The 17,803-nt window shown below is 42.4% G+C and overlaps 1 protein-coding gene across 1 annotated transcript in view; it reads left to right on the forward strand.

The window, feature by feature from the left end:
- LOC310876896 (leucine zipper protein 2-like) overlaps positions 1-3,683 on the forward strand; it is a gene marked incomplete at both ends in the record, with an annotated part of 151,864 nt that extends 148,181 nt beyond the window's left edge. Inside the window, 3 exons of the mRNA XM_083790546.1 lie at positions 810-884; positions 1,844-2,017; positions 3,534-3,683. Coding sequence (XP_083646672.1) covers positions 810-884; positions 1,844-2,017; positions 3,534-3,683 — 399 coding nt within the window. The remainder of the gene's footprint in view (positions 1-809; positions 885-1,843; positions 2,018-3,533) is intronic.
- Between the last annotated feature and the right edge of the window lie 14,120 nt (positions 3,684-17,803).

Raw genomic sequence — 17,803 nt, forward strand, 5'->3', positions numbered from 1 at the left:
CCCAGCATATTCGATGCGTATGCACCGACCCAGCATATGACGTCAGGGTATAACTGGTATAACTAGCTCTCAATGATGACGTAATAAAGATGTGGATTAAAGGACCCAATGCCAGAGTGTAATTGGTTTTCAATGGTGACGTAATGACGATATGTTTTAGTGTCGGGAGGATTAAAGGTAATGCTCCTATGTATACATACATGTATGTAATCTGGCACCACTGCCGTATCAGGCACAAGTAGTCAATACGTAACCACAGTAACCACAGTATACCGCTAATCAATTTACAAATTACATATACACAGAGGCATTTAGTATTAATATCACTATAGTCCAAGATTAAGTAAAGATTAAAGCAATTGACAATTTAAATAAATGATACTGTATACGTGATAACATATTTTATTTCAGTTGATATACCTTTTTTTTCATCGGATATCGATGATTTTTGTTTCTTTGAGAAACTAAAAAGGGATCCAGAATAATTCTAAATCAATAAAACTGTATTTATTATATAGATAGAAACTTGTACCATACTTCATAATACTACTTTTTTACATGCATAAAGTAGGTAGGTAGCAAATAGCTAAACCTAATAATTCAACATTTCAAACGTTCCTTCACAGAGAAGCTGAGATTTGACAGATGGGAGCGGTCGACAGTACTTGTGCGCTCTGCTTGCAACAAGCAAGTAGGCACTCGACAGAGTGCAGTTGTAGTTAATAACTGTGGTGAGAGGAGAGCAGGGATGCTGTGTTTGCAGACTTTGCCACAGTGCAATTGTTTCTAACGTGCACGTCTTACTTCAGGGCCAGCAGGTAATGGACCTGGAGCACAAGCTAACCATCGCAAAGGAGGAGCTGGAGAAGGCACCGCTCGACAAGGTGGATATAACTAATATAACAATCTTCTTTTGTACGTTTCATTGTTTGACATTCTCTCCTGTAAAATAGTCTTGTTTTGCAGGTTGATGGATCTGTTTGAATAAAAGATTAATACTGGTTGTCAAGCATCTGATTCATTTTAATGATGGATATGTAGGAATTGAGACTTTGAGAGAATAATATCAAATACAAGCAGGTGATGAGGCTGCAGCATACAGTACCACAGAACCTTTTGAAGCGAGGAAGAAACGGCTTCATACTCCCTGCGGCTCCAATCTCAATACTGAACGTTCTTTTTGACTTGCCGAAGACTAAATGTTAATTCTTGTTCAGTTGGAGTAAGTATACCGCATTACACTTTAACACAATCATTTCCGTGATTCCTTCAAAATAGGGATTCCTATTTCTGAAAATTCAGAATATTATTCTCTCGCCTGATATCATTGAAGATGCGCTAGGACGTGCACGTTATTGCAACCCTGGATTCCCTAGGACGTGTGGACACGTCGGATGGACGGAACCTGTTATATTCCCTTTTAGACAGCCGCCTTACTGTATGTAGTACTAGTACTATGGGGAACAAATTAGGTTTAAATCTCTTACAGTTCACGGATGGACAGATGAGAAGGGCACATAATTATAAAAAGCAGAATAATCCTCTTCGCCAGGAATGGGTTGGGTATTGTCAAGGCAACAGTGTCATGGCAACAGCATATAGGCACCTGAGCCCCAGGTGACCGGATCTATTGTGTACCGTCATTTCCCCCTGTGTGTTTACCATTAAACGTTCGTTACCATTCCTCTCGTGTCTGTGGCTCCTTTGGATATCCCTGTGTCTAAACTGGCGTGGTGGCAGCGGCGATCGGACTTACGCCTCGCACCGAAAGAGGATCGTATACCAAGTAAAGAGACAGCCGCACTGTGGATATACTTCCTCTATCATTTTGTTTCTGCCACAGGAGTCTCAGCTGAAAGCTTTGAAGGACACGGTTCATATCTGCTTCTCAGCCGTGCTACACAACCAGCCCAGCGGTGCCCACAGACTCCCCTTCATGTCCACCTCATCTCACCTGCTGAGATACCCATCTCTACTCAACAGCTCCAGAGTCACCTTTCAACAACCTCACGCCAAGGTACACTTGTTCATTAACCACTTAAGCCCACTGAAGTCAAGGTACACTCATTCAACATTAAACACTGTAAAAGGTTAGTGTCCAATTCTGGGCATATCATAACACAATTATGAGCTCCCATTAAAGACACTGTTTGTCACTGTGATGCGCCTATAGCGTCATTCTGCATAAAGGTCAACATCGGGGCGGCGGTGGCACAGGGTTGGATGGTAACCGCAAGGTCGCCAGTTCGAACCCGGACTCCCCCAGAGTTAGCGTCGAAGTGTCCTTGAGCAAGACACTGAAGCCCTAATTGTTCCTGATGTGCTGGTGTTGTCGTTCAAGACGTGTGACCATAGTGTAGGATCGTTCAATGCTTTTTACATCTGGTGATTGCATTTTAGATCGAAGAGATCATAAAACAGGTGTTCATGTGTGAAGATCATCTTTGGACACTCTGTACACTTTACATCCAGAGAGTTCAAGTCCTGTGAAGTGTTAACAGTGGAGCACCATCTAATTTATATCGGAATCCTAGCTTGCTCCTCTTTTCATTACCGCAAAGCCTAGTAAAACAGCCACAAAGATGTGGGCGGAAAACGAACCACCTCACAAAACCAAATATAAGAAAAGTAACGAGGAGACCCGAGACATTTTTAGGCCAATTACGTTTTTACTTCACACTTCATTAGCATACAAATAGCGCCAGTTCATTTCTGAGCAGTGTGTAGCTGTGCTAAATGCTTCCCGTAGCCCCAGAACTGATGAATCCAAGAGGACCTCTCATTGTAAAGATGACTGTGGAGCTCCATCTGTCCACACCGATGGTGTGAGTTGGCACATTGTGGTGTTTATATTGCTGCAAAGATCATCCAATTTAAAGACAGAAAAGCCTGGCTCTCAATAGCACAGTACTGTGCATAAAAGTAACAAGACGCTGGGTCCCAAACCGCTCACAGGGACTGAGACAGAGACGCCACTGTAAGCACTGTACCTTGTTATGTTCATGAACAGCAGCGTTGACCCTGCATATTTTGTACTGCACAGGCAGAACAGAATTAAATCAGTTTGTTGTTGTTGTATATTTCCCAGACTATAAAAGATAGAAGTTTAAAAAGGAACTGTTTTGTTTGACATATTCACAAATCACACGGGACTGTGTGGGTTATCATGAGGTCAATATTATAACATAATGGCATCTGTTTTCGCTGGATATAATATCCCAAAACATCGGATACAATTTATTGTTATAAGACCTGTTAAGTGTCCACTTCATGCCTTGTGGCACACGAGGCCTTCCCACTTTACATGGTCAGATGATGCAATCCTCACGTCAGACTATGATTTCAATCCCACTGTCAGGAACACCTCAGTAGTTGAGACTTGCACTCAAGCACTTTTATTATAACTCAGAAAACCCTCCCAGGGCATAATTATATAACATAAAGTCCCACTCTTGGGAAACACAGTGTTATAATCGAGCAACCTAACCAATAACACAGAGTCCCTAATATACCTCCATGCTCATTAACCAAAGTCTCTTCAGCTTAGAAGCGCAGGTGGACACAGTCTCACAATCAGCCAGGGGAAGGGAGGCAACAGAGGGGCAAAGGTACGGACGGCGGTCCAGGCGTGGTACGTCCTAGGACAGGACGTGACACCCACTTCTATATTTTCTGCTTACTAAAGAGCTGGAAAGACAGGGAGACCCCTGTTACTGAACAGACACCATACTACTATAATGATTTCATCAGAATGTACAGCTATTTCCCAATACTTTTCACAAAAGAAAATTACTAGCGCACCCATTTTCTTTTCATAGTCGATACACGGCACGAAACGAGCGCTTGTACAGTATATTGACTATTCTAGCTTTTCTTTCTCTCTTTATAGGGGCACATTTATTGATTGATTGACTGATTGATTGATTGATTAATTCGTTTGCAAAAGGTATACTTTACAGTTCTACAATAATGCTAAAAGGATAACACAAAAAGCCCTGAGGGCTTGTTTCTATTGTGGTCCTGGCACAGCCTGAGGCTCTGGATATCTGTGAGGGTGCCGTGTCATTAGTCAGAAGGTTCATTGTTCCGAAATTACTATCCCTATCTCTAACCCTAACCTAAACCTAACCGCAAGCACGGGAGCAAACCTAAACCTAACCGCAAGCACGGGAGCAGTGCATGTTCGGATCTATGGGCAGTTCCCTCTGTGAGGCCCTTGGCATGGAAACGTTTGGGTGGCCATGACTTATAGAGCTGCAGTATCTCTAATAGTTTGAGGAGGTTGTTATCACCCATTGATTTAACTGAAGACAAGGATAGCAGAGCCCAGTATAAAGAACATGCACAGTCAAGCCCTGTGGTACTACTGTATATGTAATCGCAATGCAATGAAGTAACAATGAAGTTATCACAATACTATAGGTAATTACAATACTATATACAGCGATCACAATACTATGAAGAACACAAGCCCTGGGCTCTGATAGCAGCCAGTTCTCATCAGATGATGTTTCAGATTATCAGGGCTGAGCAGAAATCAGGCATTTCATTGCCCCGCTCTCAGGATTTACTATATTACTTTTGCATTGCTTTGCAATGGAGGGTTTGAGAGGGAGCTGACGGTGCAAAAAACGAGTTGCCTGAGGTGTTGTGTCATTGAAGTTGCCATGCAAGTCGGGAATACAAGCCCCACCCAGTAATACTCCTGTTATCTGATGTATTTATTGCACCCGTTATCAGCTCTACCTGCATTGCGTTTCACTGCAGTTTCTCACACGGATCTTGTACTACTTGTTCAATTATTGTGCACGATGCAACTGTTATGCCCAGAAGGGTTTCCTGTTAAAGAGTTAAATATCCATCAACAGGAGGACATGTAAAATATAGCAGGACAATTGGACTCATTTTAGGACTAATTTATTTCACACTGATGTATTCCAGTATTTTATGAAGATAATTTCTCCATGAATAACAATAACAAGTTGTGATTAAATAGCAGTTGTTACTGGTCTAAAGTAACCAGCAATGCAGATAAGCTGAACAATACATTATAAGTACATTAACTAATACTATACAACCTAACAATATGATGCATTGTTAGCTTGTGGATTAGCAAGCAACAGCATACAGAGTATGAACTCTGGTTAACAGTTCCTGACCTAGTCAATCAGTACACTGCAAATAACTATTGTGATCTTACAACATTCGGTTAACAGTTTCCGTGCTTTGAATGGATTACTCCAGGTTAATGTCGCTGCCATATCGGACATACGCGCCTTTTGTTTTATGTGTTTAATCCGCCGCAATGTAAAAAATAAATAGAAAATCCTTCCTCGCCGCGGAGAAAGAGAGTAGATGCATCTGTTTGGATGATGAAACCGGAAATCGTCACATGCTGTGGGCTGCTAGGGCTTCTGGGAAATTGAGGCCAATGCAAACGAATGGGATTCAACGCCTCATGGAGGAGGCTCCTGTGCTGCGTCTTCCGGGTGTACCAAGATGGCGGGTGGTCCGGCCGTTCATAACAAACGGGGGAAGCTTTTTTCGCTCGATTTTCGCGGATTAAAAGCCCAAATAATTCAGCGTATGCTCTAAAGGTAATACAACAATCTCTGCAGTGAAGGGGGGTTGATTAAAAGTCTGGTAAATCGTTTTCCGCAGTCAAACTGTTAATCACTACAAATGTGTGAGCTAAATACAAATTAAACACTTCATCTCTCTATACTCGGTCAACTTGTAACGGTCAGATATCTCTATCACTGCTACTAATTATTTAAATCACGGAGTGAATGATCTCCTCTTAGGATACAATGTAGATAATTAGCCTGCATAAACCAGCAGAAAACAATCAGAAACAAAACTCACGTTAACCTTTTATCTCAAGTCAAAGCAAGGAATCAACAGTTATACATTACAAACAGAGTTGAATGAAATTAATGAGTGAATGATCCGAAGCGAATGTCCGTGTCTCGCGCACGCACGCACGCGCTCCCTTATTGTTTTGTATAGTTCCGTGGTTGTTTCCAAACAAAGTCTGTTGCCCCCAAAGGGATGTTGAAATAAATAAAGCAGAACGATCTCACCAGTTGCTGAAGAATGTCTCGAACCTCCTCGAACCGTGAGCGCAATCGTTCGTGTAGCTACCGTATAGATTTGCGTAACGAGGTATTAAATAAGATAAAACGTATACAGGTCCCTCGTAGACTCCCTGTTTGTTTGTCTCTCCCCGTACTCAGGCCGGTATAAACCGACGCCTACTTTATGGGCGTCAGTCCAACTCCATGTAACTCAAATTATATCAAATCATAAACATAGTCTTTAAAACCCCCCAAATATTAACAAAATCACAAAATAGACAGCACAGAATTATAGGACCTTACCCTTGACAGATGACGTTAATTAGAAATATTAAATAATACAACATGTACTTTTAAATGTTGATATTAAAATAAATCATAACTTGTGTGGCGGTTGCTACAAACTAATTAGTCAACTAATTCATAGCCAAACAGCAAGCTTGGCTATGGTGGGCCTCATCTCCAAAGGGGATGAGTCAGCCTACAGGGATTTCCCCTTTAAAGCTTTCATCAGCAATCACTGTTGGTTTGATGACGGAAGACATGTATTAACAAGTTGTGAGTTCTCTGCTCATGACGCCGAGAAGCGTCATCATTATTATTTCTCTTTTCAAATTCTTTGGCTGAGCAACAGTGGATCTGATTATGTTACACAGTTGGAAATGCGACTACCCTCTGGCAGATTCAGTGAGGATTATAAATCTGTTCATTCAAAGTTTCATTTGGACAATTTATCAGTTGAGTTCCTTATGGGGCACATTGAAGGAACACTTCACCTCTCCCAATGCGTTCTTTCTCCCTGTGGTCCCAAATATCACTCTGTAGCTGTCTGGCAACCACTGTCCACACCTAAAGTGGAATGTAAAAATACTCGTTAACCACTTGTTATTCCTAGTAAAAGCTAATCAAGTTCTAATTTGTTTTCAAACTTCAAGGTTCTAATACTTTAATTATTAATAGCGCTACATTTAGCTTCAACAATGCATTAACCACACGAATCATAGCCTCTCTTTTAGGGAAAATGCTAATCTACAAGCTGATATTCCTTTTTTACCAGGCCCACTCTCATGGGGCCTGTTACCCTCAACCTGCACAACCCACCGCAAATCTTGCCAGCGTGTGAGGTATTTGAATACCTGGGGTCGGGAACACAGTCAAAATAAAACGGACAGTTGGACAGTGAAGTCCAGGGCCATGGAAGACATAGTGCTGCCCACTGGGCCATGAGAGAGACTCAGTGCTGCCCACTGGGCCATGAGAGACACAGTGCTGCCCACTGGGCCATGAGAGACATTGCAGTCCACGGGGATTTACCCTCACTGCCGTGTCTGTCGGGGTCCACCCATAATTCCGACGGTCCATTTTTCCGACGGTCCATTGTTCCGACGGTCCATTGTTCCGACGGTCCGGTGTTCCGACGGGCCGGTGTTCCGACGGCATGGTATTTCACAGAAGCACACTTTGACGGAGATCATCAGTGTTGCCATGTCTGCTTATTATAAGCGACTTTGGGCAGTTTTTGTATTGGTTGCTTGTAAATAGTGGTATGGGTTTTGGGCTTGTTTCCTAGTGTTGTTTTCTGTACTATGGACCCCATCTTGTTTTACAAGATTCTATATTTGAAAATAGCAGCTCTACAAGCTCACAATGCATCACATTGAGACGCATTGTGAGCTTGTAAATTGGCTATTTTCAGATGGCATATGAAGTCCCTCACATTTGTATGTAAATGACATCCTGCACAGCATTGCCTACATTAATTTAAGTATTCAATATAACAATGTGAAAGAATAATACACACAAAGTAGGCTATTCAATGTGAAACACGTTATATATTCATTATATATCGTTACATATCAAACATAATATGTTGAATGGTTTTATGTGGTGTTATTAAAATTAGTCTTGATATGCACACTTACTGTCTAGAAAATAAATGGCACTACATTTAAAAAGGTTGCAGAGCCCGCCCCGGTATAGCCGCTTCTTTTGGGATTATTTTCATAGACCTGGTTTAGGCTGACACAAACTGAAAATGGCAACACTGTTCCTCCTCAATGCTGTTTGTCTGTCCAAATAAAAAGTTCAAGTTTGAGGCCGGACATATCTCAGTCATTTTATAACCTTTTTTTTTTAAAGTTAAAACTGATCCATGCAATATCAGCCATGCTTCCATTTTCTCACCATGAAACGCTATCAAGTGAAGATAATAGGCCTATACATGATCGGTATGATGGCCATGCGCATGCCATTACGCACGCTGCCGCACTCTTGAATGAACTGAAATAAAATAATAAACGATTTTTACAGCTATTTTTCCATGGAAACAAATTAAGAGTGTGTGTGCATACATGAAATATCTTCCTCCTTGTCGGGATGCGTCCTCACTCTTAATTCTCAACAATGTCTGACAATTTTATATATAATCACCATTTTATATTTGTGCCCTTGACAATGTAGGCCTATTTTTTAACTCAGTCAAATAAAGAAAATGAAATGCGTGCGTGCGTGCGTGCGTGTGTGCGTGCGCGCGCGCGTGCAGAGCAGCAATGACGCATTGAAATTGGATTTGAATTATATTATCAACATCCTATTTATTTATTTACTGCTAATATGACTGCAATGTATAGGCCTACTTTGATTATAGCCTGCCATTGCAAAGTGGAAACGGTGCTGGTGTGAGTGAAAAGATGTGCCTCAAACGATATATTCATAGGGGTAGCAATGGCTGGGGCGAGTGGTATAGATAGACAGACAGACAGACAGACAGACAGACAGACATGAGCCCTTGGCGAGTGGTCTTGGCGAGTGGTATAGATAGACAGACAGACAGACAGACAGACAGACAGACAGACAAACATGAGCGGCATATCATTGGCTACACCTGAAGTCGAAGGTCGACCGGTGCATGGAAATTCGCTCGAGCTATGTTATGTTGTAGGTGGGTTTGGGCGACAAAACACTGTGCCAGATGCCTTAAATTAGATGCCATACATTATGGTAACAAAATAAGCCGCACTATAGGCTATAGGCTAATATAATCCAAGTAAATTCACGTGCGTAAAGAGTGACCATATAGTATAGTCCTCCTTAACCCTTAGAAGGGCAATAACTAATAAATGCGTTATTCAATAACGTTCTGAGTGTGGGGGAAAACGAATTTCTTCGTTTTTTTTTTTTTTAATGAATATCGGTAGATTAATAACCTCCGCATCGCTGTGTGAAGTCCCTTTGTTGAAATTTCAACTACAATACCCAGAAATCCCGTGTCACGTAACACATGCGCACATCGTTGGCTATAAAAACGTGTCCGCCCCCTGCGGTTCTGCATGGGGACTCACTCTCAGACAGTTGGTGGCGTGTCGAAAGTGATTGAGTATATTTAGCGATTATATTTAGTTTAGATGTATTAGTTAGTAGTCTGTTGTCTGTCTGGTGCGTCAGATGACAATGGAGGAACACCTCTGTACGATCTTCGTCCTGAAGGACCGGCCGCGTAACCTCTTTATGCTGAGCAAGCCAGCTGTTGCGGGCTTTCCGACCGCCTGGCTCGAGCGATGTCATCGTACTCCGATCTGGACGGGTGACCAGATTTTTCTATGGTAAGAATCTTATTGTCTGAAACATTATATGCTATATCTATTCAGTGTGTCTGATCCGCCGCTGAGCTAATGTATAATGGATGGATGGATGTTCCATCCATCCATGCTACTGCTACTGCTAGCAACCACTGGGGCTTTCAAATAGATCTGTATTGAGCTTACATGATCAAATGAACGTATTGTACCGTGGTTTATATGCTATATATTATGAGAAATGTTCCATTACTTCCCCCCCTTCCATATATTCAGATCGCTATGATGATTGCAGTTTTTTGTTTTTTTTTGCCGAGCCTCGAGCACAGGCCGCAGCCTGTAATGCTAGCTGCTAGCAACTCCTCGGCAAATTAAAAAAAACAAAACAGCGACCATAAATAGCGATCTGAATATATATGGGAGGAGGGGAAGTAATGGAACATTTCTCATAATATATAGCATATAAACCACGGTACAATACGTTAATTTGATCATCATGCAAGCGCAATACTAATACTAATAAAAAGTATAATAAATTAGCTTAGCCGCCTGCATTACAGTACCAGCGGCAAAGTAAAGAACAATGACGTACATTTCGTTGTGATAATTAAATTGATGATCAACACTGATGTGTGTTGGCTACAATGTGTTGGCTCTGAAATGGATCAACACTTGTAATTTCTGCAAATAAATCTAACTTGTCTGTCTATCTATCTATCTATCTAGATCCATGACCCACTCCAGAGTGAAGAAATGGACGGATGTCTCCTCCTCCTCCTCCTCTGCCCAGTGATGTCGACTTCTCCACCACCAACATTAGATAGTCCAGGAGATTTTTTGTCCTGCTTGTGCAACAAGAACGCATTGTACATTGTACAATTGAACGGACAATTGAACGCATTGTACATTGCCATCTGAAACAGGTAGAACTTTACAGGCCACTTGTATGACTTACGGGCAAACGGGTAATACGAGATGTGTTGATCTAGTTTGTCCACACCATTCATATACTTGTGGTGTACTGGTCAACACAATGTGGCTTCATTTTGTCCTCCCTGACTGGCTGGCCTGGCGTCAGTTTGCGTCAGGCCTTGGCTCTCAGTGACTTTGACCATCGTGTGTGGGTGGATGGTGGTGCACATCTTCGCCACCTTCTTGTCCCGCCAAGCCAACAGCATCACCCCGTCATGTTGTGGCGCATGAGAGTCTCGCCCGGCTTCATGTCATTTGGTTTGCTAAGCCGCTTCATCTCCCTGTTCTTCCTCATGGTCCCACATACATGGGTTCCCAAAGACAGTAGCAAAGTACACCTGGAGTCTCCTGGTTACTGAAATGAAGAAACCGCTTGAGCAGCAGAAACCGGGCCAGTTTCATGGTTCTCCTGAACTGCGGTGTCTCATTAGCCTTACACCTAGACCAGTAGGACACGAGGGGTGGCTTCTTCACGATGCCAGTAAGGAAATAGAGGCCGAAGAAGTTTTTCAGCTCGATCACAGACACATCCGTGTGGAATATACACAATACACACGTTTGCGATGGACTGCGCTGCATAGCGGTCGCCGGTTAGTCTCATCACAGATGTACTGGAGCAGATCTCCGGTGGTTCAGGGGGGGAGGAGGGGGGGCAGTGGGTGTCCTATTGCATTATAATTATGTTTGTAAGAAAAAGAAATAAAACTTGCACTTTTCAAATCCGAGATACATCTCATGTCTATTTTTACACTATTCTGAGGTTTATGTTCTGACTAAGCGAGTTTCAACTGTGATTTACTCTGTAACGGTAGATGGTAAGAACCCAATTTTTTTTTTATATAATACAGTACATTCAAGTCTACATTTCTAATACATATCATAGGCACCAAGTCCGGAAAACTATGTCATTGGATGTGTTTATCAAAACTGTGTTTCTTCATAACAGGTTTTTGAGATACATGAATGAATAGACTAGGGTACTGGTAAGACTATGTAAACATATTATATATCGAAATCTTCGTTAAAATGTCAAGTTTCAGGAAAGAATAACATTTAGTTTCTATCTTGTTCCAGTAGGGCGCAGTAGGCAGTTTTAGCTGGGTTGGTCAGTTTGCTCTTGACTGACCTTGCTATTTATAGATGGCAAAATATCTACAGTGGTAGATGTGGGAAACTTTTTATTTTTTTATTATTGAACTAGACAACTCACCCTTTAAAATGAGATATGTCATAGGTATGTGCTCCCTGTAGAAAAAAACTTGTTACCAAAATAAACTTTAAAACGCCTGTATCTTTTTTCCATGTGCTAAAAACACTACATTGTGTAAGCGCATTCTTTTTTAAATGGCTTCCAACACAAAAACTAAACATTGTATCAACTCAATTCATTTTTTTCCTGGAAGCAAACTTGTCAAGCTTTCTCTGAAGGTCTTCTATTGTCGCAGAGTCACAACAGAGAATTTTCAATAAATCATTCAAAAACGCATTTCTCCCATTGAGAAAAGGGGATTTGACATGGGATTTGACTTTAAACCCTCAAAGAGTTAAGAGCTGTTTAGCCTACTCTGCCATCGAAATAGGCTACTATTTATTCGATTGAAAGAGATCTTGCTTCTGCAGGCCACTATGCCTATAAGCACTATCATGATACAGGGCATGGTGATGCAAATTCTAACCATATAGGCAGCCCCTGCGCTGTCCGTGGTGCTGAAGGTGGGGAAGTGTCTTTGCTACGCTGGGAAAATGTTCTTAATTACACACGGGTGGCCTTTATAACACTGAACCATCACAAACCATTGGGGTGATTCGTTTATCAGAAACCACCAATCGGAAACCAACAATTAAGAAGAACAAAATTGTTCTTCTTAATTGGTGGTTTCCGATTGGTTAGCAGTGCAATAAATACCCTACTTTCACGCCACCACGCTGACCGATTAAACAAAAAAAATGGCATACATGCAGGCAGGAAATCGTGGAGGAAAAGTTCTCATAAATGAGGGGTTCAGGTACCAACTGAATAAAAAAACGCCTGGGGGGAAAATGCATTGGCGTTGCTGGAGGCAAACGTGCAACGTTTTCTTGACCACTGCCGCTTTCGACCTCGATGAGCCCAACGTGCGTATCCAGGTCCTTAACACCGCACCCCACAACCACCCCGAGGACACACCGTTAATTTCGGCGGGTGCTATTAGGCAGCAGATGGTACAAGCCATCCAGGCTGACCCGTCGAGGCCCATTAAAAGGGTGTACGACGAGGTGGTCAGGGACGCAGATTCGGACGCGGAGGTGCCAGAATTTACTAGTGTGAGGTCGAGGCTGCAGAGACAACGGGCGTCTCTTCTCCCCCCAGTCCCCGATAGTGTGGATGACGTTCTAGTGGAGGGTGAGTGGGCACGCACGTGGCGTGGGAGAGAGTTTCTCTCCCACCAAGATAATGGCTGGGGCGTTCTTGTCTTTGGCACTTCCCGGAATTTTGCAAAACTCGGGAGGTGCCAGGACGTGTACATTGACGGGACATTTAAAACCTCCCCCCACCCATACCTCCAGTTCATGACAGTTCATGGAAAATACATGGGCAGGGTGGTTCCCCTGGTGATGTGCCTGGTCACTGGGAAAACGGTGGGCCAGTACAGGGAAATCCTAAATCACATCAAACAGCGGGTACTGCTTGTCACTGGGCACCAGTGGACACCCCAGCGGGTCATCACTGACTTTGAGAGCTCCCTCCTCCTGGCCATCGAGACGGAGATGCCCAGGAGCCAGAGGTCGGGATGTTATTTCCACTTTACACAGAGCTTGTGGAGGAAAGTACAGGCGGAGGGCCTCGCAGGTAACTATATCTTTCTTGCGTACAAAAACATGTTAAATGTAAAAGTTTGTTCAGAGCCCTCAAAATATTTGTATTTCAGTTTCACCTCCAGAATTGTGGGACAAGTAAAATATGGGGCAGTTAACCAAACATAATTTGGGCACTTTGCCTTAAATGACCTTTCCGTATAGTAATTTGCAGATGGAGCGTGTCAGATTGAAGGCATAACCCTCTGTCTGGCAAAACATTATAATCAATCAATCAATCAGCTATATATATTGTCTTTGTATTTATTTTTTGTCAGAGTTCTTGTCACATCCTGTAGACTGTAGAGCATGCAGGGTCCATACCTGACTATTAAGATGCCACTTGATTGACAGTACGCTGTTCTATAATAATAATTATTATTATTATTAATAATAATACTACTGTATATTATTATGTATTATATTATTATATATTATATTATTATATTTATTATTATTAATAATATTATATATCCATCCACCCATCCATTCATTCAGGGCCTTACCGGAGACATCGCCGTCTGCGCACATGCATTCAGAAATTCATGGCGATCGGCTTCCTGCCCTTAGCTTTGGTTCACAACAACTTCAACATGCTGGCAGACGCTAGACCTACAAGACGTCTGGCAAGGCGCTTCGGTGGCCTATCGAACTTCATCCGATATTTGAGGCGCAACTACATCAATGATGGATGCCAGTTCCCACCCCTGATGTGGAATGTCTATGAAAGGAACTCCGACAACAGGACCAACAACTTTGTGGAATGTAAGACATTATTACACACTGAATGTTGTTAATTTTGTGTTATTTCACTTAAAGAAAATGTTTTGTTTATGCCTATAGGCTAGGAGTTTAACACCCAATACAGTTTTTAAGTTTATTTTTATGTATCTTATTTATTTTCATTTATTTTGTATCTATCCACATTAGAAGGACTTCACCAGAACCAAGGACGGGTGTTTTCGATTAATTTATAATGGCTATAAAATGTAGGCCTTGTTTACAATGGGTTTGTATAGGAAGGGGTGCAGGTCAAATGAATATCTAGCCTGAATCATCAACCTGTCTGGGGTTTCACAGAAGCCTAATGAAATGGCAGTGGGATAAATATCCTCTTAATATAATTATTAATTTACAATAACTATATGATTTGTATACCTTATAATAGGCTACTACAAATAACTGGAAACAAACACAACAAAAATGGTTAACCATATGTTTTTTATTCAATGTTTTAGCCTTTCATAAAAGGTGGAACCAAAAGCTCGATCGGCGTCATCCGTCCCTTTGGATCTTCCTCAGGCAGCTGAAAGATGAACAGCGTCTGATGGAGGTCACCACCAGAGCTGCTGAGCGAGGTGCCGCCCGACCACCCCAGAAGAAAAAATGGAGGGACCTGGAAAAGAGGATCCGTCGCCTCAAGGGGGACTACAACAGGGGGGATCGCGACCTGGAGGAATACTGGGATGCTGTGCGGCATTCTGTGCACGACTTTATGTGATCATGCAGCCAGAATCAGTGGTGTATACCATTTTACTTTATCGGGGGCAAATATTGCCATTTATTTGAACATTTTAGTTACGTTTGATTATTCATTAAAAAAAAATTAACCCCTCACCACTTTGGTGAGGGCCATTTGAAAATAGAAGCTCGCGATGCGATGGGCGACACATTGTGAGCTGATGGAACACATTTAAAAACGTAATATGAGACATTCAGCAGTATCTGGCCTATACTTTTACTTTTGTACATAATTCTTATTTCTACATTGCAGTATTGCTAATTTTACTTTTCCCTTTCACCACTTTATTTTAAAATAAAAAAGTGAAGAAAAGTGAAGATATAAATGTTGTTTTTCTTGACCTGAACTCCCAGCTCCGCCAAACAATTACCGTTTCATTCCCAATATGGTTGTCATATAGGGTGGACATGGTAGGTATAGCCTATACTGTAAGCATATTGTTGTAGCATACTGTAAATGGTATTGTGCGTTAGGCCTATACGTTCGTGTTTTCATATAGCCCCCTGCGCGGATATAGGTATAGGCTAATTGCCGTTTTTTCTTCTTCACCCAACGGGACACAAAAGGAACCTGCAAATGCAATGATGATCCATACATACCATATTATATCAATCAATATCAATTATATTAACCAACAAGTCCAGCTCTACAAACAAAAGCTTTATTTGTGTTTAAACACACAAAGCCATTGTGCGTAATGTGTGTAAACCACAAGCGCGCGCGCGCGCGCGCGCGCGCGCACACACACACACACACACACACACACACACACACACACACACACACACACACACACACACACCACCGTCAGTCCGCAACTGCGTTCCAACAAGCTGAACTATAAAGCTAAATTATATCATTTTATTATGAGATCCCGTTAGCCTATGCTTTGAGCCGAGGGCCCACCGCAGGCTAGAGAACAGTTGGCTATGTGAATAATGTTTTAACGTGCACTGTTGAAAGTGTATACGGCTTTGCTGTATATATGAGAGAGAGAGAGAGAGAGAGAGAGAGAGAGAGAGAGAGAGAGAGAGAGAGAGAGAGAGAGAGAGAGAGAGATGCGCATTGCTGGAGCTACTTGCTGGCTACGTTTAATTAGGACTCTCAATCAATCAGAATCAGAATTATTTTAATGATCATAGGTCTAGGCCTACTCGAAACTGAATGTTGCCCAAGAGTTACAGTGGTGCACGGGCAGTGATGCGTGATGAGGAACAGCAGCCACACGGCACGGGGTGTCCTCGGAACACCGACCCTTCGCAACAATGGACCGTCGGAACACCGACCCCTCGGAACAGTGGACCGTCGGAACACCGACCCTTCGGAACAATGGACCGTCGGAACACCGGCCCGTCGGAATATTGATGCGGACCCGTGTCTGTCACACAGATTGTCTCTCATCAGAGTCTCAGTTTACTGCGTGTGCTCTGTCTGAGCACTATTATAGCTCATGCCGTCCCCGACACCAACACTTGAACAAACACATGCAGAGCTAGCTCGTACCACAGAATCACGGACATTTCAAAATGTAACACCATATAAGGCTTTGTGCAGTCATACTTTGTTGACCGGGGTCATCATATACTGTGTTATATATATGTTTACGTTACTACTTAATCTGTACAATGACAAAGGAGGGTTGTCCGCACACTGTGTAGACTAGTAGACGCTCCCAGCGAACTGTATTAAATAAACAACGTTTCGACACTTACGGGTCTTCATCATAACTAACACAACCAAAGGTTGTTTATTTAATAAAGTTGACTACACAGTGTGTGGACAACCGTCTTTTCTCATTGTACGCACCTGTAGAAGTTTTTGAGATGTGCGTGCTTAATTCCCTTTGTACCCTATCACTTCTTAATCTGTACTCTTTTACCTGTATCATTTATCTACTTAAGTGCTGTCACAGAGCACATTTAGATCAAAATCTGGCTGTTCTGCACCGGATTCTGCAGAACCTTTTTGCAGAGGGCAGCAGAGAGAACAGTCCTTGATGTCACTGGGTGGTTAGTCATTGGCCTTATAGTCAGACAACGGCACGTGTCCTTGATGAAAGGCAGTGAATTCCCAATAACCGTCTGCTGTCCTCACCACTCTCTGAACAGACTTCCAGTCTGATGCATTGCAACTTCCAAACCAGAGAGAGATGTAGTTGGTCAGGATGTGTTCTAGAGTGTACCTGTAGAATATAGCGAGGATGGGAGGGATATACTTATGGGCCACCCCCTCCCCCCCCCCCCCCCCCCCCTGTACACCAAATGTACAAATCTACAAAATGTTCGCCCCCCCCCCCCCAGAAAAGAGAGGCTATGATGCTTGTGGTTAATGCATTGTTGATGCTAAATGTAGCGCTATTAATAATTAAAGTATTAGAACTTTGAAGTTTGAATACAAGTTAGAACTTGAACTAGTAAACAACAGTACAACTTGAAATATCCAAACAGGCAGCACATAACTATGTTTCACTATACAGTATTACAACTTAAGTTGGTCCGACATACATTGGTCTGACATATTGACCGGTTAAGACTCACCTGTGGCTTCGACATGTGTGGCTGGTTAAGACACATGTGTGGCTGGTTAAGACACATGTGTGGCCGGTTAATACTCACCAATGGCTTCGACATGTGTGGCCGCACTGGCCGGTTAAGACTCACCGTGGCTTCCGCGTGTGTTTAGGTTAGGGTTTGGGGTATAGGGTTAGGGTTAGCTTAGGGTTTGGGGTATAGGGTTAGGGTTAGCTTAGGGTTTGGGGTAGGGTGTCGGACTATTGTATACAAATATGTACAGGATCACAAAAACGCGATATAATTAAAGTT

Source organism: Protomyctophum parallelum, assembly GCF_964188405.1.
Source record: "Protomyctophum parallelum genome assembly, chromosome: 2".
Taxonomy (NCBI): Eukaryota; Metazoa; Chordata; class Actinopteri; order Myctophiformes; family Myctophidae; genus Protomyctophum; species Protomyctophum parallelum.